The sequence below is a fragment of the Netta rufina genome, assembly GCF_964035555.1.
Source record: "Netta rufina genome assembly, chromosome: 3".
NCBI classification, from domain to species: Eukaryota; Metazoa; Chordata; class Aves; order Anseriformes; family Anatidae; genus Netta; species Netta rufina.
Genome location: NC_140125.1, coordinates 53,660,956 through 53,685,617, shown reverse-complemented (window position 1 = coordinate 53,685,617; position 24,662 = coordinate 53,660,956). Strand labels below are relative to the sequence as shown.

At 41.1% G+C, this 24,662-nt stretch overlaps 1 protein-coding gene across 2 annotated transcripts in view; it reads right to left on the bottom strand.

The window, feature by feature from the left end:
• The window catches only part of PLEKHG1 (pleckstrin homology and RhoGEF domain containing G1), a 136,690-nt gene that overhangs the window by 49,783 nt on the left and 62,245 nt on the right, over positions 1 to 24,662 (bottom strand). For both annotated transcript variants that reach the window (XM_084283454.1, XM_084283453.1), the window contains one exon: positions 1,710 to 2,248. In XM_084283454.1, the coding sequence (XP_084139580.1) occupies positions 1,710 to 2,248 (539 nt within the window). The remainder of the gene's footprint in view (positions 1 to 1,709; positions 2,249 to 24,662) is intronic.

Here is a 24,662-nt window from a genome sequence, read left to right as displayed (position 1 = left end):
AACACGCGCAGGCTGAGGTAGCTGGCTCCCCACTGCCCTCACCGTTTAGGAAGGTGCTCCTTCCAAGCCCAGGGATTCTGAACACCGTCTGAAACAAAGCCCCACTGCCAACCCCTCCACCTCTCAAATAGGCTGCTAGTGCCACGCAAAGCTTTCAAGATTCTTTATTAGATGATGAAGAAAATGACCTTTGACATTTCACAGGTAAATTCCTCAAGTTCTTTCACAACTTCATTTAATCTACATTTGCTGTAGTGATGCTTCAAGTGTTTCTAGTAAGCATTTTTTTTTGGCCTTTCTACTTCTAAATGGCAAATTTGTTTCAATATGTTAATGATAATTTTCCAGTTTCTCAAGTTGTATAGTTTACTGCATAGGAAGACGAACAAGGGGTAAAGTTTCCAAAAACATAGAGGTCATGCCTTATGAACAGTGACTACATATAGATATTGACTGACTTCTATAGCTTATGACAACCTTTAACACTACCAAAATGTAACTTCAAGGTAGAGAAACAGCAACAGCTACAGAAACCAACAAACCTTGCAGAAAAAAGATTTCTTTGTGAGAACTTGGGGAGGGGATAACAAAGTATGCATTTGTTACCATTTGTTACCAAAGCCTTAACCTTTCTTCCTCTTTATTTAAATTTTTCATAATTTGCTGGGCAAGGGGCTGGGATTGAGGGGGATGTCGTCTTCAGCTGACTGATATTTTCTTTTGCAAACCAGCTCATACAGCTATTTAAAGCTATGTATTCTACGAATAGTGCACCAAACATACACCTCCCAAGAAATTCTTCTCTGTGGGTGGTCATAACACACAGGCATGGGTTAAGTACTTGGACTACAAACAATAGCCGAGAGACTTCATTGTCATCTTCAATAACACAAAAGAACATGACTGATGGGCACAGTTGTAAGCACATGAAGTGGCCATAACAATCCACAGAAGGACTCAGCTGTATTTTAGCCCGTACTAGAAAGGGAAAATGAAAGATATTGTTGGACTGGGGATTGGACAAAAGCATCACCGCTACTAATACATGCTACAGTCACCACCCATTCAGAACTGATACTAAAGAAAACATAGTTCCCTCATGCAACAGACAAACAATAGGGTTATCCAGCAAATGCACATGCCATATTCAATAATATAGGCCAAGGACTTGGAGCGAACAGACTGCAGCTGTGAGCTGCACAAAAGGGAGACTGACAAGGCAGGAAAGAACTTGCAGAACTAGTATTTGGGGAGTGGGGGTAGGGTGGAAGAATCAAAAAGGGAGACCCTTCAGAAAAAACCTTTAAAGGGCCAAACAGGTTCTCTGCAGTTTGCTTCTTACTATATATTCCAGGGGGAAAAAGAGCTTTTTTTTTTTTTGGTAAATAAATGTTACTGCAAAGAATTCATCACTCTTTATTCACTACTCAACTATCTATACTACTAACTATCACTATATCCTATCAACTGTAGGATATTTTTTCTGTTAATTCTTCATAAACAAGTAATAACAGTTCAGATTTATTTAATCAAATGAAAACTAGAAATAAACAAGAACAACGATGTTACACACACACATTTATAAAGACCCTTGTTTTGGTCACCAGCAAATGCCAGTTCCACTTTCAGGTCCATCTGTTCTGCTGCAAAAGCTAAAGATATTACATACAGCACTACGGAACAGTTAGCACACTCATCAAGACTCCTACCTCCACAATGCTTTTCAGGTCCTGCACGTACATCCTCTCTGTTTCCAGAATCTCTTGGACAACTCTGTCTACATAGAGGAGCTTCGGACTGGTGGGCTCCGTCACCAGGGACACTGCACAGTTTTTGCTCACTCCCTTTGGTTCTGCTTTCCTCGTCATGCTGAGCTTTTTTTCCAGGCTCTCCTCAGGATCCTCTTGCTCCGCAGGGGTGTTTTTGCATGGCTTGGTGCTGGAAAATCGTCTGGCTGGGACTAGTTCTAGCTTGATGGCACCCGTTTCTTTATCCTGGTTAAACAGGCCCAAGTGGCTGTTGGAAACTAAGGTCATCCTGCTTCCAAAGGAACAGTGGCTGTCCCTGGAGGAAGCAGAAGAGGAAGTGGAGCTAAAGCTGACGGGACGGTCACTGTCTGATAGGTCCATGGTTTTTTTTTCACAGCAGCGGAAAGATCTGCTCTCCTGGTGCAAATCTTCCCCTTTTGTCTTGGAGTCAAGGGCCTCTGTCACAGCTGGTAAAACATCAAGAGGTAAGTGGAAGTCATCTAAAAAATAAACAGAAGGAGTGGTCTTACTGTTGGTGCTCCATGTAACTTAATAGTTGGCAACAGACATTTTTACAGCTTTGCATACAAAATTGAGACAAATCTGTTTTTCCCAAAAGACAACCAGAGCAACATAATTTGGGGATCACATTTTTAGGTGGTGGGGATCCCCCACAGGAAGCTACTAAATAGGCATTGCATGATTCCAGTTCGTGTATATACCTCTGACACATCCTGTCTTGGCCCCATGTGCTATGGTGCTGGACTTAGTGATAGCACATGCACCGTTCAGGCTCAGCAGAGGAGAGAAATAAGACTCAAAGACTTTCCCTAAGGTTAAAAAAAACTCTGTTGGGAAGAGACCTTGCTACCCCCAAGCTGTGAGTTGACCATGGCTTGGATGCTTTCAAAAACTCAAGGACTGTGTCATTGATACCAGACAGTACCTTCCATTTTGAACACTGCAAGGCCAACACGGGCAAGCAGAAACTGAAAGCAGTTAGTTATCACTTACCAGCTCTGCAGCTTGTACAAAAACACTAAAACCAGAATGATTTCCCTATGAAAATAACATAGCTTCTGAAAAAAAGAACTCCCACAGGAAACAGTGCTGCCAAATAATTCTGTTTTCTACTGGGAAAATAAGTTTTTCTGAATCTGTACAGCTCAAGCCAGAATATTACCCCTCATTGAACTGACCCAAAGCTGTTTTTCCTATCAGTGCAATAACAAAGTAAGATGTCTGTCTTCCTGTTGGCACATCAAATCTAGTTTCTTTTTATTGACCATATGCCCTGAAGGACATGGTCCATGATGTAGTGCAGATTTCTCTCTGGACAAGTTGTGTGCCGTGCAGCAACGAGAACCTGTAAAAGCAGCTGCAGATACATCGAATACTTCAAGGTTTTGTTTCAGTAAGAAGTATCTACCCCCAAAAAAACATGTTTCAGACTCAGCAAAAAGCAGTACGTCAGTATTGTGAAAAACAAACTTGTGACAATTTAGAAAGAGAAGCAATACTGAAGCCACCTACACATTGTGAAGCTCAGTCCTTATTTTACACTGGTAACAACCTAATTTTTCAAAAATCATACTGGTGACTAGAACTCCAGAGGGTGGTTTCAGTAAAGAAACCATAAAGCCTTTAAAATAGCAAATTAAGCTCACCTAACCTTTAAGGTGGATCTTCTTAAACTAAAGCAGACTGGTTATGAAATTACAAGGAAAAACCACCCCCCTACACTGACTGGGGCCAGGAATGGGGGAGGATTTTATTCAGAAAAGAAAAAAAAAAAAAAAAACACTATTTATTTAAAAATAAAAAATAAAAGAAATCCAAAACAAACAGACAAAAAAAATCCCAAAGAAGAATGTTTGTTTTATTTGGCCTATCTTGAATGCATACGATTTGATTTGTACATGAGTAATTAATACTACCATTTCAGTGACGATGATATTAGCTTTTTGTTACAGAAAAGTACTGCCCTTAAGGTAACACATGGAATTAACAGAGAGTAATTTGCTCATTATGTGGGTCAGAAATTGGCCCTTAGACTAAAATCTGATTTGGCACCTCTGTCCTCCTGGTTTTATCTCAAGTCTGAAAAACTACAGCCCTTCTTTAAGCCATGTTCTTCCATTTTTGCAACACAGGATCATATTTTCTTCCTTTTCTTAAATTAAGCAAATGAAGTATAAACTTCAAAATAAAATATAAAGCAAAAATATGGAAAGTGTTTTAAACTGAAGAATGCAGTGAAGTTCTCTTGTTTCAAAATCAGTATGGACAAAGATGTTTGCTTTCCTATTGCTTGTGATAAGAAAGTATGCATTTTTGATAAGAATGTATTTTTGTTATCAGCTTTGGATCATTTTTCAAGTTCAGTTAGAAAGCATAATGTTACTGTGCAGATGTAAACCCCCTTGAAAAATGCACAGGATAAACAAGATAACAGGGATGCCCTTCCGCTAACTTACTTCAAGATATTTTAACTAAAATTACACGACAAAGAAACACCTGATTAGCCACATTTAGGGGGAAAATAAAGGATTCCTGTTACATTCCATTGCTCCATGCTCTTTTCTTCCCATTTCACTGATATGTTGTCTGCCTCCCAGATAACCTGAAGGCATTAATATATAATATTTGCTTCACAAACACTGTGAGGCTCATTAATACAAAAACCCAACAAAACACAGTTCAGGTCAATGAAACAGATCAGAATAAAAGCAGTTTTTTGTGTTTTTTTTTTTTCTTTTTTTTTTTTTCTCCATAAAACATACTCATAGAAAGAAACATGGGGAGATTCCAACACACCTTAAATAAAGCAACAACAACACAAACTATTTATTTCCTCGTTTAATGACAGTGCCATTGCTTATTAAAAACTAACAAGGATTAGTTGTAGCAGTTAAACTGTGCTTGCTCAAACACCTGCATTCTCCCTGACCCTGGCAAGCCCCAGGTCCCTGCTAGGCACAGCTAATTAATTACTCACAACACATTTGACTCAAGTTCCTCTGTTTTCAGACAAATTCCTGCATATTTCTATATAAATTACAGCAAGCAAGCTATTTGTTACTTGAAAATCATCTGCTTCGTCCTCAGAGCTTCATCCTAACTACCAGTCTCAAAGTTACTTTTTCCTTTAATTTGTCTTTATTCCGGCTGTAAATTGGGTGTTTGGCTTCTCTGTGAACAGACTTTGCTCAAATCCTGCCACCTTGTCCCTAAGAGAGGCGCTTTGCCAGGCAGAGCACATCAGCTCCAAAGAGCGTCAGGCCCTGCTGGAAGCCCACCTCAGTTCACAAAGCTCAACAGAAAGGCACGCCAAGCCCGGCCGGGCATTTTGGCGTGACAGTCTACCAGGAAGCAGACTCTCTCTCCTCAGCTTTCAGGCCCTGTAACAAACACTGCACACCCTGCTAGTGTCACTCAGAGCTGAGGATGGGCCCTGGCTCAGCCTAGCCCTGACTTTCCATCTGAGCTACAGGTACCTGTTAAATAGCCACAGCCCTTCCCAACAACACAGCATCTATCTTCCAAGGTTTTGCAAGTTTATCTTTAGAAACGCCTCTGAGGCTAGGCAGAATTACCCCTGTTGTTGAAACCAGTTTCCGAGAGTTGAGATGATTTCTCCAGTCACAACCCCATCAGAAAACGCAGAAACTGAATCCCGTTCGTTGCTGCAGTCCCATGCCCATCCTTCTCTTTTTCAGGGTTTGGATTTGGCTTTTCAGAACCCTGGTCCAGTTTTAACATAAAATAACTTCACTCTTCTGCCAACTGCCTGAATTCTGCATATCCTGGCTGCTGAAAACCTCACAGATAAATTAATGCAGGGGGAACAGCCTCCCCCAAAACTGATCTCGCCATGTCACAGCTGAGACAGCTGCCCTCTACTGCCTGTGCCTTTGAAAACACTGTAGCCTCTTACAAATTTCTCTCTGACACAAACTTGTCATTATGAAAAGCAAATTCACCTCTCAGATAGCCCGCAGGACTGATTTATAAGGCTCTACAGCCCCCCTGCATCCACACACCCCCCCCCCTTTCCCCCTGATTTCACAGCACCACCAGCAGCCAGCTGCATTGGGCTGCAGACGAGCTGTGCAGTTCCAGCTATCGGCACATCTCCTGCAAAGGACACACTCTGAGCAGGGCTTGTGCTCCCTGACCCACATCTGGCCGGGTCACCACGTTTTTGTTTGGTGTTCCTTTGTCTGCTGGGCCTTTTCAATGACGAGCCAAACTAATATTGAGAACTTTTGTGAGTTGTGAATAACGGTATTTAACTCAGTCTGGGGAGGAAAAAAAAAATCTTAAATTTGCATACTTTAATTAACGAATAACAGTAATGACTTGTTAGTTCAGTGCTGAAAGGAGGATAATTGCACATTTGTCCGGACTCACAAGGCAACACGCTCCCCGAACAAAGTCGTTTCTTGTTTGTGCCTTTGCATGAATCCAGCTAGCCTTCCCCTGGACCTGCAGACCTCCCTGCTCCCCTCCGTCCCCTGCACCCCACTGACAAACAGACAGACAGAGACACACACACGCGCGCACACACACACACACAGTGCATGCTGGCATGACACGACCCCAAAGCCCTCCCAAGCAAGAACCACAACTTGTGCTTACCCTACAGTGGTGCAGGGGCAAGAAACACAGCATTTCACCCCAACAGGCAACTGCAGTAGTAGTTTCGACATTGAAGCCACATGCAAAACAAATCTTTTAGCGTATCTAATGCTTTCAGCATGCGATCATAAACAAATGCCCAGAGAAACATCTTCTATCACTTGCTTTTCTTTAACATATACCTCCTGCCTGTAACTACAGTCAGAGTAATGACAAATGATTTGCCATTATCTCCACAGCCCTGGCTACTCTAGGACACGCAAGATAAAGCACTCTAAGTCAATTTTGTATTTAAATACAAAGATCCGCAAGCCCTGTCTAAATATAGGTGTTTATTCCTTCACGTTGTTTACTGCATATGACATCTTAAGATACAGTGCATGACTAAGAACTCACAAGTCAATTTATATTCATAATTAGTATTGTTGTTGCCTTTCTCCCGGCATGAAAAAGGGTACCAAAGATGTTATCTGCAAAGTCAACATTACCAGAAATTACAGGCTTCACATCCTCTGGAAGTTCAGCTAAATAAAAGTGATGAGACTACAAGAATCCTTTCCTGTATTTTCTTTGAAATAGCTGCTTATTTCAAAGAAACCATTTATATTGTAGACACAATTAAGCAGAACTGTTTACAGCAATTTCTACATTTAGCATTAAGTTCAAATGCAGCAGTGCAATTTAGAAACATAAATGTTATACAGCTGCCTGACTGAGAAAGATTAAAATACATTCACTACAATGATTCCAACACGATCTTAAGCACACTCCCCATATCCTCTCTGAGTTGAATACTACACAAGTGAAGGTCAGCAGATTACTAGTTACTAACTTCTGAATACGAACATGTCACTTCTAAGACTAATACCCTCTGTGAACAAAGCCACATTAGAGACTTAACAATATTTGCAGGATTAGATCTCTTGAGATTATGAATTCAGTATGAACTGTCACGAACGATACATTGCCAAGTACTTTAACTGAACTTTGAGCAACAGAAATCCCATTTATTAGCAATCTTACAACAAGGAAAAAAAGCCATCAGCTAATGTGTCTCTGTCTGTCAAGCCGCCCTCCCCACCATGCAACGCTTAGAGCAGAATAGCCTCTGTCAGAACCAAGCCCGCTAATGCCCGAGAACATTATTGCAAGGGAAAATCCTCTGCGACAGTATCTCACCACTGAGGAATGTCTCTGGCTCCCCGCACAGAGAACGAACAAGTCCTCTCTATTTTTCAAATCCTCACAGAACAACCCACGACCTACCTGTGCAGCGGGGAATAAATGCACGCTCTGCCTTCAGCTGTTCCCAAATTACCTCACTGGGCACTCAGGTAAAATGAGAAGCACTTACTAGTCCGTACAGCTCCTTCGCCAGAAATATTGCATGAGTCAGCTTTTATCTATCAAAACCCTAAACACAAAGGCTTTACAGAAACCTGATTCACAACTTTCTCACTGCCTTTTTCCCAGTGCACCGAGAGTCTTCAGCATCGCTAAGAGCCTTAAATGAAACATTACATCATTCGATTCAGGGACAGGACAATGGGCATCGCTGTGGGTAACTTTGAAACGCACACTTCACTGAGCAACACCCAGTAACTTCCATTTTTCCGGGCACAAAGCTGTAAAAATAGCGAATAGAGCCCATGGTTCCATGGCATTTCTTACGCTTTGACCCCTTGATTCGCCGACAATATTGATAAGCATGCAAAGCAAATAAATAACCTGCTGGCATTGTGAAATTCCTGTATTTATATTAGAAACTCCCATGAACCTGCAACGCTAATTAAAAGGGATCATTCTGGACTCTATTCTGCCTTTACATAAACAGGAACAGGCTTTTACAGTGTGTTTGCAAAACTTCAGTGTTTTTTAAAGGGACAGAGGAGAGACTTTCAGAAGAAAATGTGAATGCTGAGCCACCAAATGCTTCGTGCTAAATCACAATGAAGCAAAATAAAAGAGAAAGGACTTTTGAAGGGAAGGGGACAATGAGAGGACAAATGGGAGGGAAAAGTTAAAAATAGAGAAAAGGAGAAAAATGGGTGTAGAAGGAAGAAAACAAGTGTGTGTAGGGATAAGAAAGGAACAGGGATGCAAGCAAGAAAGATGAGACAGACAGAAAGAAGGTTTATCAGAAAACCTTGCTTGGTTGCTTGGAGGCTGCACGTCCTGTGGTCCAAGTCACTCCCCAAATCACTGGGCTGGGTAACCAGGAAAAAAAACCAACAAAACAACAGCGTATGATGCCTGTCTGGACATTGATAGCACTAACTTACCTAGAAAAACAAAGAAACTATCGATCCAGAGATGAACTATTCCTGTGCATCTTAAAGCAGGGCTGGGTGCAGTTGTTGTGTGCGTGACAGGGGCGAGAGTTTGACAATTCAATTCAGCCCCAGTCCTACTCCTCGCACACCAGTGCTAACAGGTGGGAAAGCTGATGATGGCTCCTCTGCCCAGGAACTCTTCTGGCCCTTGGAGGGGGTGGTGGCATTTCCAGCTTGGAGCTGGGAGGCAAAGGAAGTCAGAAGAGTTCCCAGCTGCTGGCACCACTTCCCAGGTGTGCTCTCCCAGCTGCATGCTCAACCCGAACCCACAAAGAGCTACTCTAATCTTTAAAACCACACTTCACATTCACTCCCTCACTCCTTACATGCAACATGGCCTCGACTTCACTTTGAGCTTTCCTGAAGAGTGTATTCACTGAACAACACCCTTGCAGCAGGAAGCTGGGGGTAGAAAAGGGAAGTGAAGATGGCCTTGAGGCCGTTCACAGAGCCGTGAAACACTTTGATCTCAACATCCGGGCTGCCAGGGTGAAGTCCCATTTACCCAGGCTTAAAGATCAGCTGTTTACAACCCACTGCCTCGCTGCCGCCAGGGATCTTTGAGACATGCTCTCTCTCAAATATATTCTCCTGTAGTTTTTGAGGGTTTTTCTAACATATGCATATTTACATTAAAAGATATACATGCACACTCCCAATTTTTGCAAGACCTGAGTAATACTTCAGACAGGTCACCATGTATCTGCAAATCCTGGACACGTTCACTGGCATAGGAAGTCCAACACCAGCCCCAGTGTCCTCATCACACATGCACACAGACCACAGCACCCTTGGTCAAATAACCCAAATGTGGCAAACACACCGAACATTTGCTGTACTTCAACATTCACGCACATTTTTGTCAGAAGCCAAAAATTCACTTCCCTGAACCTCTGCTTCCCTCACACGTGGTGCCCGCCTTGCCCATGGAACTTTTAGCACTTCTGAAGGAGGTTTCATATAACACTTGGGCAGATCTGTACAGCATCAATGAGATGCAGGTCATTGCTTGGTCACTTCTGTGAGCTACTGCCCTGTTACACACAAGCAATACCAGCAAAGCAAAAATGCTCTGTCATTTAGCAATGACAAACCTCCTGAATTCCAAAGGCTCGAATCAAGCTCAGCAATGGGCCAACCAAGAGGCAGCCAGCAATAGAGAGCTTCCCACGTTTGCCTCAGTGGGCTAGGTGCAAGGTCCTTACACTGTTCTGCTTTGTTCTTTCCTCTCTATGCATCCACATTTGGCCTTGGCTCCCATCCCCACATTATGCCAGCAAAAGTTTACCCCACACGTGAAGATTTCCCAAGGAATTCCCCCAATGCATCCCTTTAAAGATGTGTAGCACTGAGATCTGTCAGTGCAGAATACCAGCAACTCAAAGCATCTTGTTTTTAATGCGCATTGCCAATAAAAGAGTACATAGATGTGCCAGAAAAACAATGTTTTCGCCTCACTTCTCCTTATTTTCTGTCGTTTCATATCTCTTGGATTTGGCTTCTGCTTATCTGCAGTATCTTCCAGGAGCTGGCATCCTGCTCATTTCTCTGCCCTGTCTCCTCCTCCCTCTCGCTGCCCGCAGAGTGCCATAGACTGCATTATTAATGCATCAAGGATGAAGAGCTGAGAAAGGTGACCTGTTTTTGTTTTGGAATAAAGCCGTGATGTTTCTAAACTTAAACATTACATGGAGTTTAGAGAGGTTAGGAATGATGTTATTCTGTAATTGCCAGTTGGCTAAGGATTTACTGAAGAAATAAGTTATTCTCAGCAAAACTCAGGGAAAAAAAAAAAAAAGGAAAAAAAACCACCATAACTCAACCACAGGGTACATTCAGGCTTAAGGACAAATTGACATCTTCACTGAAAGTGCAATGTAATGTATTAATAACTCTCTGCAATGCAGTAGATATTTGGTCTGTATACAGTGCTGCAGAGACACCTAGAAAAAGGAACAGTCCACCACGTGCTGCTGAGGTACTGCAACACAAACAGGGCATATGGATCCAGTGCTCCATTTACAGGCCTTTTAAAAGGATTATTTTCCATCTCCTTGTGAACTTTGGAGGTCCACAAGGAGATGAAAAAAAAAGGCCCATTTATGTAAGTAAATCAGCAAGTAAGATTAAATGAAAACTCAGTGAAGACATGTTGATATGAGCGCATATGTAGGAATAAATACACAGTTCTTATCTCTACCATGGATGATAATGCAATCAAGGCTTTCTTCTCTGTCCGTACTGGTATTTATGGAAGACTAAACAGTAAGTGTTCAATGTGCTGCTGCCTGAATTTTAAAGCATTTTTACATTCAGATGTCCACACCACAACCAGAATGAAAATCCACACGTGCTCTTCTTTCTGCACAGCACCACACTGGATCAGGCCTTGCTGCTGCCACAATACTATGCCTCTATCATACACTACACCACTGTAAGAGTGTTTGGACATCAGGTCTGTTTTATACTTCTTCCTGGATCAGTCTACTGCTCCCAGCAAATGCCCCATCATGCCAAATGCTACTTCTAAGGGCAGTTTCCAACTTATCTAACCGAGCTGAAGTTCACCTTCAGAGCCTGCTGCAGCACAAGCACACTGGGGTTCTTGGCTAGTCATCCCTACACAGCACAACATGCTGGTTGCTTTACCAAGAACATTGTGAAGTTTTTAAGATGAAAAATGTTAAATACCTTGCAGTAAGCAAATAAACTTCACAGAGGGATGCACAGTTGCAGTAAAAGAAATGACAGCATCTAGGGATTATTTTAATAGTCACAGTCAAAAATTTAATTGTGTGACCACAGAAAAGGAATCTTGATACAACTAATCTCTTACAATTTAACACAAACTCATAACTACAATATCTAGCAAAAAACGACCAGTTCTTTAAAACTCATTTTAACAGATTGTTGTTGACTTCTGCCACTAATTTTTTGTTGACTTCTAAACATTTAGATTGAAAATGTCTTTAAAAAAGGCAAACAAATGAATAAAAAAAAACACATTTTGTAAAAGCCAGATCTTTGAAATAGCTCATCTCCTTAATTCTAAATAAAAGTGAATTTCAGAAACTTTAAAGACTTGGTATTTTCCTTTAAATCCAGCAAAAGGATTTCTTCGATTTGTTTTTGAATTGGAGACACTTACTGGAACCTCCTCTGCACCTCAGGAAGTTTAGCAACTGGAATTTTGAAACAGAACTGTAATAAAAACACTGGGCTCATGCTAACAGATGTTTGCATTTACAGTAAAATAAAACCTTTCCTTTGGGTTTCCTCTCTTCAACAAAAATAAAAGCTACAGAAAGAAGCATTCATGTTTATTTCTTGAGGAGAGAAATCCTTACACTCTGCCCATGCTGAAATTAAGAGACACTGACGGACAGTGTCCACCACGGGCTGGCTCTGCCCTTTCAATTAATCAGTCATTTTCTTTTGCCCACTCTATTAAAATGCAACAACAGGTCTTAATTTTAAGGTGGTATTATAACAGTAAGCAAATAGCTCTTTGAAAACCCTAATTCAATAGGAATGTCTTCAACTTGATAAATGACTGGAACAGATTTTTGCAACATACAGTAATGGTATTTTAAAATCTTGCAGCACTTTAAATGAAAATAAATAAATAAAAAGAACCCAAATAGGCGTTCAAGTTCAAAGCAGTAGTGTACCACAGTTCCTCCTACTCTGTTGCTTTCATAGCTAAGAATGGTTTTTCATGTCAATAAGGTCCAGAAGACTCAGACTGCCAAATGACAACAAACCAACTGGTCACAGCAGTAACTCGCGACCTCTCATTACTGCCATATACAAGAGACCTGTAGCAGTGCAGTCACACCCAACAGTCATTTTTTGCTTGTTTGTTTTCTACCGATGATCCTTTTACATCCAGACCTGTTGTATACCTTGTTTTGGTCCTCCCCTACCATATTGTCATTCAACTATAAGGTATCTGTGTGAAAGCCACTCTAGCAGAGCCAGCTTTTGATGAAGTGGCTTAACAATACTTTCAGTGTTGCTTTAAGGCAATATTGCAGCGTGCTGCTCCCTGCTACTCTTTAGCTGCTACTTCATGAAGAGAAGCCATTAACACCAAAATTCCTTTCTCAAACAAGCAATTCTTTCCCTAGGACTTCTGTGTGCAAGAAGCGAAGCAAGAATTGAGGTGATCTGAGATCCCTGCAGTGTCAGTGTCCCACTGCAGTGCAGCCACTGCACCCACGTACAGATGGTGCTAATGCCTGCAGCATTCACTGACGCATCGGCAGCCAAGATTAGCAGTGCCAACAGTCACACACTTCCGAAGCCACAGGGCAAGAAACAAACAGATTAGAGGCTTGGACTTGTCTAGTGTGAATATTTAGTGCATAATTCACAATGACCGACTCATTGAGTCATAAGACTTTCTCTGCACTTTCTTCTTAATAAAACAATGTAATGCTTAATTTGAACCAGAAAGGCAGTCAGTTTATTAAAAGCTACATGTATTACAGAGCAGCCCACATGCCTTCTTCACTAATTCCTACAGAAAAATAAGGACTAGACTTAAAAGTTTGAATTCTCTAACATTCAGAGCTATTTCAATTGATCTTCATTGATCACTGTACAGGAAAAGTCAGTGAAACGGGGTGTTCAAATTTGTACTGACCATTTGATTTATTATGCCCTTTTTTTTTTTTTTTTTTTTTTTGCCTACTCAGAGGAACAAAACCTGACAAACAGGAAAGAGGCATAAAATCTCATTTGTAAAAGGGTACCACTACATGTCTTATAGCAAGATAAGATAAATTGAAAACATTCATGAGAAGACATGAGATAACTGCCTGCCACTACCCTTCTGCTTGCCTTACTTTTACACTTATAGTCAATGCCACATTGCCTCTCTCTTACAGTCTCAAACACACTTTTACCCTGGCCAGTTTTCAGACTGCAGGTAACTCCAATCAACATCTAACACCGTCTGTGTGGCCCAAACAGCCAGCAGTGGTCAGTACACAGTTCAGATTTGCCTTTTCAGTTCTCAGGTCAGATAGAGAGAAGGGAGAAACTTAGACTCCTACTCAAACCTTCTTAATGCAGCAAATCAGAGTTGTTTTTCTCAGGTTTCTCCTTCACACTGTATCTTTCTTCCAGACAGGGACATTTAATCCCACTGTCTTTCTTGTTGTTTGGGTTTTCCACTTGCTCATTTTCTGTGAGAAACAAGTAGCAAATCCCTCTGTTTAAATATTCAGTTGGGCTCCAAATCAAAATCTCAAAACCAAAACTCACAGCTCAGGCTTTGAGAAACTTTGCCAGAAAGGTAAATATCATGACCCAGAAACACTGAAGGCAGGAGGCAGAGCATTTGAGCACATATTACAGCATTGTTGTAACTGCGGAGTTTTCTGAACAAGCCATGCAAGAAAACAATTCGTTTTGTTGCTCTTCCTTTTATACCATCACGGGTTTCTCAACTCCATAGCCCTTACACATGGGAACTTACCAGGTAATTCAGTGCCCGGCCTCATCTTTAGGAGCCATTCTGACTCATAGCCCCTGTTTATTTTTTTTTAAAAAACCTCACCCAATAAAACATTCATTTTCCTCCAAGACCAAAACGTCACCATCAAGCTGTAAATCTTCGATGAGCTATCTTCTGTCACATTCAGCACGAAAGGGCTGGTAGGGCAGCCGGGGAGGGTGAAGAGGCTGAGCTCCACACTTCTCCCAGTGGAGCAGGATGCAAGCGGGTCTCCCTGCTCCTGCCTGGATTTCCATGGTCAAACAAAGCTGCACATTCACTACTGAGTGCTGGGGCTCACCATAAGGCTGAAAGGCCACTGCACAGCTATTATTCCACCACGTTCAGCCTGTTACCACAGCTATTAGCTGGCATTCTCACTTTTCAAATCCCCATCTCTTTGGAAACCCTGACTACCATTATTTTACTACAAAGAGGCACAGGTTGAAAGAGCAGTAGCTGGGCCTTCTCCTACTCTCCCTCTTTTGCATGACCTATAATGTATTCCTCCCAGAGGAAAGGTTTCAGTAAGGAGCATCTCACTTTTACAGGTATTCAGAAATTATGTAGCTATTAAAATGCATTATTAACAAAGATTTTGGCAAAAGATTTCTGAAGTTTGTATAACTTCAATCAGTAACAGATGATCAAAAATAACTCTTTAGTAAGACACTTGTACTGAATCAGGGCTTGCAAATAATTTCTTCATTAACTTTATTTAGTGAAAAGGGATGGTGGCTCTCCTCCACATCATTTTTCTTCTTTTACATCAGTTTCTATATACAGCCACAGATGATATCAGTTATACTTGTTTCTGCATCCAAAAACATTTATCTCACTATCCATTATGCCGCAGAAATGGTTACATTCTTCCCCAGGACAATTTGAATGAGGACAGTAAACCAGACCCCTTTTGCAACTGATCAGCATCACTTAACAAAGCACCAAAAGATATTAAAAAATCCACTCCAATTTTTTCAATGAATACATGTTCTTTATAATCTAAACTAAAGGACTTGAAACATTTTAAACTTCTGAACTATGCACAAATCCTGCCAATTACAAGTTAATTGCAAAATAGTCCAAAGCTTAGAAAAACAATCTGGGGGAAACATTCCCCTCCAATGAAATTAGAACAAAATTCTTTGAAAACAATGTCAAAGGCTGAAGGCCTGAGCACCAAACAATGAATCAAACTGACTGCGGTCATACTGCTGCCTTTCACAGGGCAGTAGTTGTAGCTGACTGCAGCTCAGAAAAAAGGAACACAAAAAACTGGAAGAACTCCATGGCTACCCTGTGTCATTCACATGTACGCTGATGGATGGAGGAGAAGTTCCCAAGCTGGTCTCCACTGTTAGGAGATCTCAATGACAGAGTTAGAGAGACAGTGGAGTCACAGCTGCTAAAAGCACCTCTTTACAAGCACAGCCCACTACCACTGGAAGTACCAAGAAGGGGTTTCAACATCGATGTCCCCCTGTGCCCTTCAACGAACAACAACATAAATCCATTTTAAGGAATTGAAGACAGACATTGACACAAACCGCGTTCCTGAAGTATGACATCTTGCTCACCAGAAGGGTGTGCAAACACTAAGCCAGTTTAGCCACATTAAATGTATGCTTATTTCACTATATATGTTTTATTTATAATTTATTCATGCCTAGGGAAGGGGTCTTGTGTTAGGAAAATGCTTAGGAGAAACTTTTGAAACTTGGGATTTGTACAATTTGTTGTTAATATTTTTGCATCTGCCAATAACTCTGTCTTGGAAGAATACCACACAGACAGGAATGTGTGAGGATGGAAGCACCTTGACGTCCTGGGCACTCCACATACTCTTAACCTGTCACCATTGTCAATTTATAGGATTTTGAGTTGTGGTTTTCTGTTTTATTGATTTTATTATTTTATTGATTGCATGCTAGCATAGCATATCTAGGGATGTGAGCAAAACAATTATCATTAGGATTTACCAGAGCTCTTACAGCAGGAACCATGGGATTTTGTTTGTTATCAGCTTCTCTGTACCCTGAAAAGGATATTTTGAACTTCAAGTCCCACCATGTCAGCACTTCGTCTCTAGCATCCAGAGGTGGCAAGAAGCATATTTAAGATAAAGGACTTGATAATCAACATTAGCAAACAGGAAAACAATTATGGAGTATGCACTGAGTGTGTTACACTGGGGCCCACCATTTTCCCCCAGTATTGACATTCCTTTCTCTTATGTTTACTTTTCTCTTTTCAGACTAACACAGCTTAAGAACATATCACTGATACTGGTAGTTAAGCTTTGAGACTAATATTACTCTATACATAGCGATGTAGCTAGGAATCCTTCCTTATCGATCCCATTGACCCCTCCATTTATCCCGTGTTACAGAGATGACAGGACATTGGAAGTGATAGCTTCCAATACTGTTAGTTTAAATGAAGGTAATTCATTAGGCACCTCCACATCCTCATCTGAACTAGATTCATTTTTAGAAAATCTTCAGATGTGTCAAAGTGGAACTGAAGGGATATACATGCTGCATATCAGGGTTTTCAGATTTCCAAAGTGTGCAGCCATTTTCCCATGTGAGTTTTAAGGAAATATTTATTGCATTTATTAAGAAACTGGAAAAGCCATCCCACAAATACTAAAAAAAATTTTACATCCCTTTACTAACTAGGTATCAGTAGCCCAAGTTTTAAGTTTACTTACTTAAGAAACAAGCTGTTCTTTGTCACTGGGATTTAAAGCATCGATCACGTGCTAGGCCACCTAAAAAGTTCAGTTGATATCCCATTACTGTTTATACATAAAAGTTTAAAATTAAATAAACCATTTCTGAGAAAGGAGTTATATTCTAACCTGCCATAAAAAATAAATGAATTTGGCACATTTTCTCCACACATGTAAGTCATGAGCTCTTAATATGAGAGATTTACTCTTTTCCATCCTCAGAACATGAGTTGATGCAGGAGTGTAAAGCTTTACTTCAGCTAATACTCTGGAGTCCACCTTGTGAATTTGGTTAGACAAAAAGTTATAAAAAATGAACAATAACCCACAGTGAACAAAAATGTTATCATCTGCACTTCTCCAGGCTATCTGATACCATTACTTAGTTATGTGTATTCTTGACTGGAAAGCTGATGCTGATTGCATGGAAGCTATTTCATAGGATTTTAAGAAATATGAGTAAAGCAGCACAGCGAAGGCAGAGGTTACGTGTAATAAAGTCTTAGCATTGCAGTTACCCTGGTAACTTTGACTGTCCTCTTGCCTAAGCTTCTACATCTCATCAAGGCATTTAGGGCCAAATATAAAACAGTCCTTTGCTGAGGGTTTCCACATTTCATGTCCCTTGTCAATGCTAAGTACTCAAGACTTCAAGCAAGGGGAAGCTGAAGGAGAACGGTAGCTTTAGAGAACAGGTCCTTGAGCCAGACATTTAGCTTCTGAAAAACGTAACTCATGGATTTTAACAGACTACAAAAAAAATTAAAAAAAATAGTTACTCCATACAGAACGCAATGCACACCCTAATTTCCAGCTGCCATAGCTCTTCACAGTTGTTTTTTTAGGAACACCACTATATGTACCTTCATTAGGCAGAACCCTGAAGAGGCTGTGAACCATTTTGATATCACAAAAGTCTGTCTAGACGTAGAAATGAATTCAGATACAAGGCAGTGCTCAACTTTCTCCATCACAGCAGCCCAAAAGTAACACTGTAGTTTCTGCCAGTGCCCTAGAGCTAGCACAAGACTGGCTCTCCTCCAGCACAGCCAGCTAGTAACTAGTGAGCCCAGAGTCAGGAACAGGATTAATGTCCATTTGGGTACTTCTGCTGCAGCAGACAGATTCTTATCTTCTCTGAAACTTAGCTTGAAAGCTATCTTGCACACATTTAGATGATATCTAACCAGTGCCGTGTTTTATGGCATTGCAACACACTCATAATTTTTATGACGGGAGAGAGAAAAAAAAAATCTTTCAATTTCACACATGTATTTACCTGATAGGCAAGAAATATCTACACCACATTCTGCTGCATAATACATGTTTATTTTGTCTAGATAGGAGGAGGATGAAAACTTGACCTGTTGTCACACCACATTATTACAAACCTCCACTTTTACGGGGAAGATACTGAAAAGGGCAAGTAGCATATAACATTATGCTTCCCAAGTGCAATAAAAGCAGGATTGGCGTTAAGCTGCTGAAGCCTAAAGGCTTGATGGATATAATACCATTAGATGGAAGATGGATAAACTACTTCTTTCTTCAGCACCTACATGCACCAGTGATTTAGAACTCCCTTGAGCTCAGGGTTGAAGACAGTATGCCATCAGCACATAGATCTTTTAAACTGATTCCTCTGTGAATACTTTAAACTTTTGAATTTGCCTGCTTATTACAGTGGCGTTTTGGCATCTTCACATGGAAATCAGTTGTCTTGACTTCTGAGACCTGCCTTGCTTGCTACCATGAACAGAAGGAAGGATAGTCTTGACTTGGTTGAGCCTGCCTTTATAGTAAAGTATCACTGATTTCAAGTGAATGTTTACAGGTGTGTGTCTAGCATACATGAATAAGACTTTTAAAATTCACCTTTTACTACTGCAAATCAAAATTCAACAGGCAGTCATGTGAGAGAAGAGAAGGACCTTTACTTTGGGGTTTTCACATGTGTGTAAGAGCCTATTCTGTAAGGATGCTACCCTCCCATTGCATTACGCTCAGTTTACACTCTGTTCATAACAGAAGATGTTTCCTTCTGCAGTGGTTATTCCGTATTTTAACTCGCCATCAAAAACAAGCAGGGTTGTAAAAACAGACGTGTCAAAAGGTTAAGAAATGAACAAATGGATTTTCTCCAGCTGTACATTACACATACAGCTGTACAGCTGTTACTGTAGCTGACAATCTCATCTCTCCAGATCACAAGAGAGAGGCATTACTGAACCAATTATCTGGTGTTTAACCAATTATCTGGTGTTTCCATTTAAAATGGAAATAAAGGAGGGGATGAAATTAATCTAGCAAAAAGTAGAGCAGCTGCATGAAAGAATACTTTTCAATCTTTGAAAACTGGATGATGCCTAAGTAGGATGAAAAAATCTTAATGGGTATATAGTTTAGCATATAAATTTTAAATACAAAACAAAATGTTTTATATTAAATACTCAATTTAGGTAAGCATTATTAAAAGAGTATTAGAAATAAATCATTTAATGGAACAAAGGTTGTTCAGCAAGGACCACAGACATTTTTAAGCCTTGTATTTATTATGCAGGTTGTATCAAATCTGTAATACTCCTAAATATTTGATACTTTGCTTTTAACATTTGCCTTGTGTGAAGGATGTGTAGTGGGTTTACGTGGCAAGGTTTTGGTAGCAGGGAGCCATAGGGGTGGTTTCTGTGAGAAAGATCTAGAAGCTGCCCCATGTTTGGGAAGGGCCCCATTGTTTTCCAGATCTGAGCCAATAAGCGATGTTGTTTTGCACCTCTGTGAGAGCATATTTAAGACAGGGAAAAAAACGCTGCGCCAGACAGCAGCCGGGAGTGAGAAACAGCCTTGCAGGTGCCAAGGTCAGTGTAGAAGGAGGGGGAGAGGTGCTCCAGGCGCCGGAGCAGAAGTCCCCTGCGGCCTGTGGTGAGGACCATCGTGAAGCAGGATGTCCCCCTGCAGCCCATGGAGTACCACGGTGGAGCAGGGCTCCACGCTGCAGCCCGTGGAGGAGACCACGGTGGAGCAGGTGGCCCTGCACCGACGGAGGCTGCCGCCTGTGGAAGACCCCTGCCGGAGCAGATTCCGGGCCGGACCTGTAGCCCGTGGAGAGGAGCCCACGCAGGAGCAGGTGACCTGGCAGGAGCTGCTGCCCGTAGGGGAGCCAGGTTGGAGCAGTTTTCTCCTGAGGGATGGACCCCGTGGTACGGACCCATATCTGGAGCAGTTCTGGAAGAGCTGCTGCCTGTGGGAAGCCCACGTTGGATCAGTTCATCAAAGACTGCATCCCGTGGGTGGGACCCCACAGCACAGGGGTCGAGAGTGACCGAGAAGGAGCGGCAGAGAAGAAGTGCTGTAGACTGACCATAACCCCCATTCCCCCGTTCCCCTGTGCCGCTCGGGAGGAGGAGGTGGAAGAGGGTGGATGGGGGGAGAAGGTGCTTTTGGTTTCTTTCCTTTGTTTCTCACTTCTCTAGCTTGTTAGTAATGAGCAATAAATCTTACTATCTTCTTATGCTGAGTCTGTTTTGCCCGTTACAATAATTATCGCGTGATTTTCTCATCCTTATCTCAACCCTTGAGCCCCTTTTCACATATTTTCTCCCCATTCCTCTTTGAGGAGGGGGAGTGAGAGAGCGGCTGTGGTGGAGTTCGGCTGCCCACTTGAGCAGAACCACAACAGGATGCAATATAATCTGTATTCCCCTTCTCCCCATCCCTCCACATGCACCCTTTAAACCCAAGTAAGACTAACAAGGTAAGCTACCTTTCCTGTCAGAGTGAGGAAAAAGCATTTGCTAAGACCCCTCTTTTTCTTCTTACCTCCCCATCCTCCAGTAAGAGAAATCAAAGGTCAGAAAGCATTCAGTGCAGTAGAAAGCACCAGGGTTTAAAAATAAATGAATTAGAAAAGCTATGAAAGATTATAACTGGACATGTACTATCTAGACCATTCTTCAACCCAGACACACTTGTAGAAATACACTAGGTACCCTGACATTGCTAGCAAACATGATTCAACTATATTTATAAACATTATGAAAACAATCACACACAGGTAGCATCCCTCCCCAAATATTTACTTGTCATTCAGGAGATTAACCCATGAAGAAAATGATCATATAATGCATTTACCATCTGCTTTTTTTTTCTGCCCCTACTTTAAAAGGCACAAGTAGTACGTTTTTAAAAGGTTTTTAAATAATCTAAGTATTTTCCTACTCTTTTACATAGGCCACAACAAAATATTTATCTGTCTTATATGCTAGTCAGAACCTTTGCAAGAGGATTAAATGCTAATATATCATAGACAGTGAGAAAAATATATTTAGGTTCTTAATTTTCAAGTCAATTTGGTCTCTATACTGCCTCACAGCTACTGTAAATCCACTTTAAGCCCACCCATGGGTTTGCCTCTCTCCCTCTCACCCTGAACACGTAACCCCAACCCCTCATTTCCCAACTGCACCCATCCTCCTCGGGCCACACAGCTCAGTGCTCACCTGCAGCAGACTTCTGCTCAAGCTGTAACTGCACAAACACCCTCATCAAAAGAAGGGATGAGGCAAGAGCACGTGGCCCAGAGGCTCCCAGAGGAACAGGACTGTCCCCTCTGTCACCACACCAAAGTGTTTGGAAGTGCTTGGGAGAATTAAGATAGCTGCACTCTGGAGCTACACAAGCTGTCCCAGGTTCAACAAGCCTGATCCCTTACCTATCAGGGCACCTCTGGGGGATGTTGTGGGTTATTAAAAGCCATGAAAAAAAAAAGAATTTGATGGAAGAGAGACCTACCTCACACTTCCACCCCCTCTACTCCTGACCACATCCTCTAGCACACTTAAGTGTAAACTTGGCTCCAGGCACACAGTCACAGTGATTTAGGCAGAACTGTGAGACCTAATAACACGTATGCACAGATGCACGCACACACAACACATTAATTTCTGGCTAGGCATCACTTCCCACTAGCTGATTCAAACAAAACTGACTTGCAGTAAACCTCTGACTTCAGAGGTAAAGTTTGGAAATATTTATCTCCTGTTAGAGCTGGTTCCTCTGAGCAGTATTAAATGCATCTTCTTCCTTTCTTCCCACTTTCTCCCACAACAAGAAGTGCAACCTCGCTGCAATTCATCTTCTGTAGAGTGCTTATATGGACACCAGCACATACAAGTAACTTATTTTGAATCACAGGAGGATAAAAGCATTACAATTCTATTTCCCTGAAAACCTGCAAGTTAAAGGGAAAAGGCTCCTGAGCTTTCAGAAAAATTAATAACCTTTTCCGCCTTATAGTTGGCAATTTCTAGAGAAAGCAAATCTAAAAGAAATTAGAATGGTACTTGAGAACATGATCTGCCAGATCTTTGACTAAAGAAGACTACTTATGCTCTCACATGCCCCTGTGCAAAACACTTACACAAATCAATCACTAGCAATGCAACAACATTAAAATGAGAAGGTATTACACTGAAACAAAATCGAGCATACTTTGCACTTCTAAGGCTTCTGTAAAAATTCAGCATAAAGCACATCTGAAACAACCACAGTGTGCAGTTTGTCTCTATCTTCCTCTTTTTCTTTCAAGATTTCAAGAGAAATGGCAAATGAAATGCCCAGCAGTAATATAGTTAATGTTGTAACATTGCTTTAATTCTTGTACAGCTCTGCCAACCCATACAATATGCAATTATGATAATGACCAAAACAACCCCATAGCAGTTCATACTTGCCACTTAGGTAGTGAATTAAAGGATTTTGTAACATCACTGAGAAGTACACACACTCAGACAAACAAGCTGCAATGGCCAAAGAGACCGATCGTGGCAGCTGTGCTGCACTCAATGACCAATTTAGGAAAAACCCTCCACAGAGAACTTTTGGCATAAAAATACAGGACATTGCTATTAGTTGTTTTTTTTGCTATTTAGTTCTTGGAAATTAAAATTACCTTAGAAATTAAATGATGTACCACAGTATGCTTCCTATCTTAAATTACTCAACAGTCATTAAGTGCTTTCTGTACTGCACTTACGTAGTTGGCCAATAACAAAGATAACAACCCAAAAAAAGCCACATAGTTTTTTACAAAACTGTATTACCAGATTTTTATTTGTTTGTTTGTTTGTTTGTTTGTTTTAATAAATGATGCTTTGTTTTTAGGGTCTACTACAAACAGTTCCTTCCTTTCAGAGGATGCAGGCAAAAGCAAGAAAGATGGAAAAGGTAAAAGAGAAGGAAACACTTACCCAAAACCTCATCCTACAGCACATGCAGATTCATTTTCACTGAAGGCACAACTCCATATACACTGTGTATCACACTTAGCCCAACAAATAAATACAATTTCCAGCAGTTAATTAGTTACCACTGTTTTCAAACATTCTAGGAGTGCTGCTATCCAGAAACATGTCTGCAGAGCAAGCCCCCCCGGGATTACTTCTGCACTTGTGAAGCAGTGGAACTGGTAACTCTCTTGGAGACATTCAGCACAAGATTAGCAAGTGGCTAAGAGCCACCCTCTCATTCCAATTTTAAAACCGCAGTTTTGATACCACAGCTGGACACCTGCCATCACTGCAGGCCTCAAAGAGGAATAAGGTTTTAACTTTCGGGAAAATTCTTTTTCCATGTCTGCTGCTCTGCAGCCTCCTGAGGCAACTCAGGGTGCCAAGGATTTATTCCACGGCCAGTTCTGCACTCCAGTTCCAGAAAGCCGTAGACATACCAAGCGGTATCTTTTGGTTATTTAAATTTGGGAATCCTCCAGAATTTCTTTCCATAAGCTGTCCGGGAAATGCTGCTTGGCAAATTATCTGCACTATGGCTAAGACTTAAGCTCCCTTTACAGACTGCACAACAGACTGATAGAAAAGATTTTCTTAAAATAGTAGCATGCCCCCCTTGCCCATGCACACACAGCATCGCTAACCTGCATTGAAATAATCTTGTCAAGTGCTACAGGATGAAAAGTAGTGTGATTAGGTTTTTTTTCCAGCAAAAGATCAAATGTTTTAGTTGGATACTAAGCAAACTATGAAAATTTAAGAACAGCAACAAGAAAGAGAAAACAACTCTTCTTCAATGCACACAGGTATTTACATATTCGACACCTCTCTTCTAGAGACACAGTAAAATCACTGAAGTTACCAAGTAGCACCAAAGCCACAGAAACCACATACACACGCATCTCTCTAGTAAAAACAGAGTAAAATATACCAGCCTAACTTCTTTCCCCAAAGCATGCATGAATGCTACATTTTCACTTTTTCCAACACAGTTATAGGGTGTTGTTTTCTGTTTTGCTTATTATTTTAAAAGAACTATTTTTCCAAAACCAAAGCTGAAAGTCTGCAAGTCCTTAGAAAGAGAAGAAACGAGAGCAAAAGAAAGAAAACATTACTAATGTGCAACTACACAAGCAAGAAAGTCTTAGAAAAACAGACTCTATGTTGAACAAAAGCATCCTTTTGAATAGAAGCCACACTTAAATAATAAACCTCGGTCTGCAGCAAAGAATTAACTCTGTAACTAATGTGACATATAAACTAATGAAGGAAATCAAGGGAGACTTAAAATAACGTGAGCAGAAATCCTGAAGGTAGATAAAATTCACTGCTAGCAAAGGCAAACTCATGCTTTTTGCAACGTATTAGTTTCACAGACAAATAATGCTATTTGATAAGCCAATGGTAAAGATAGAG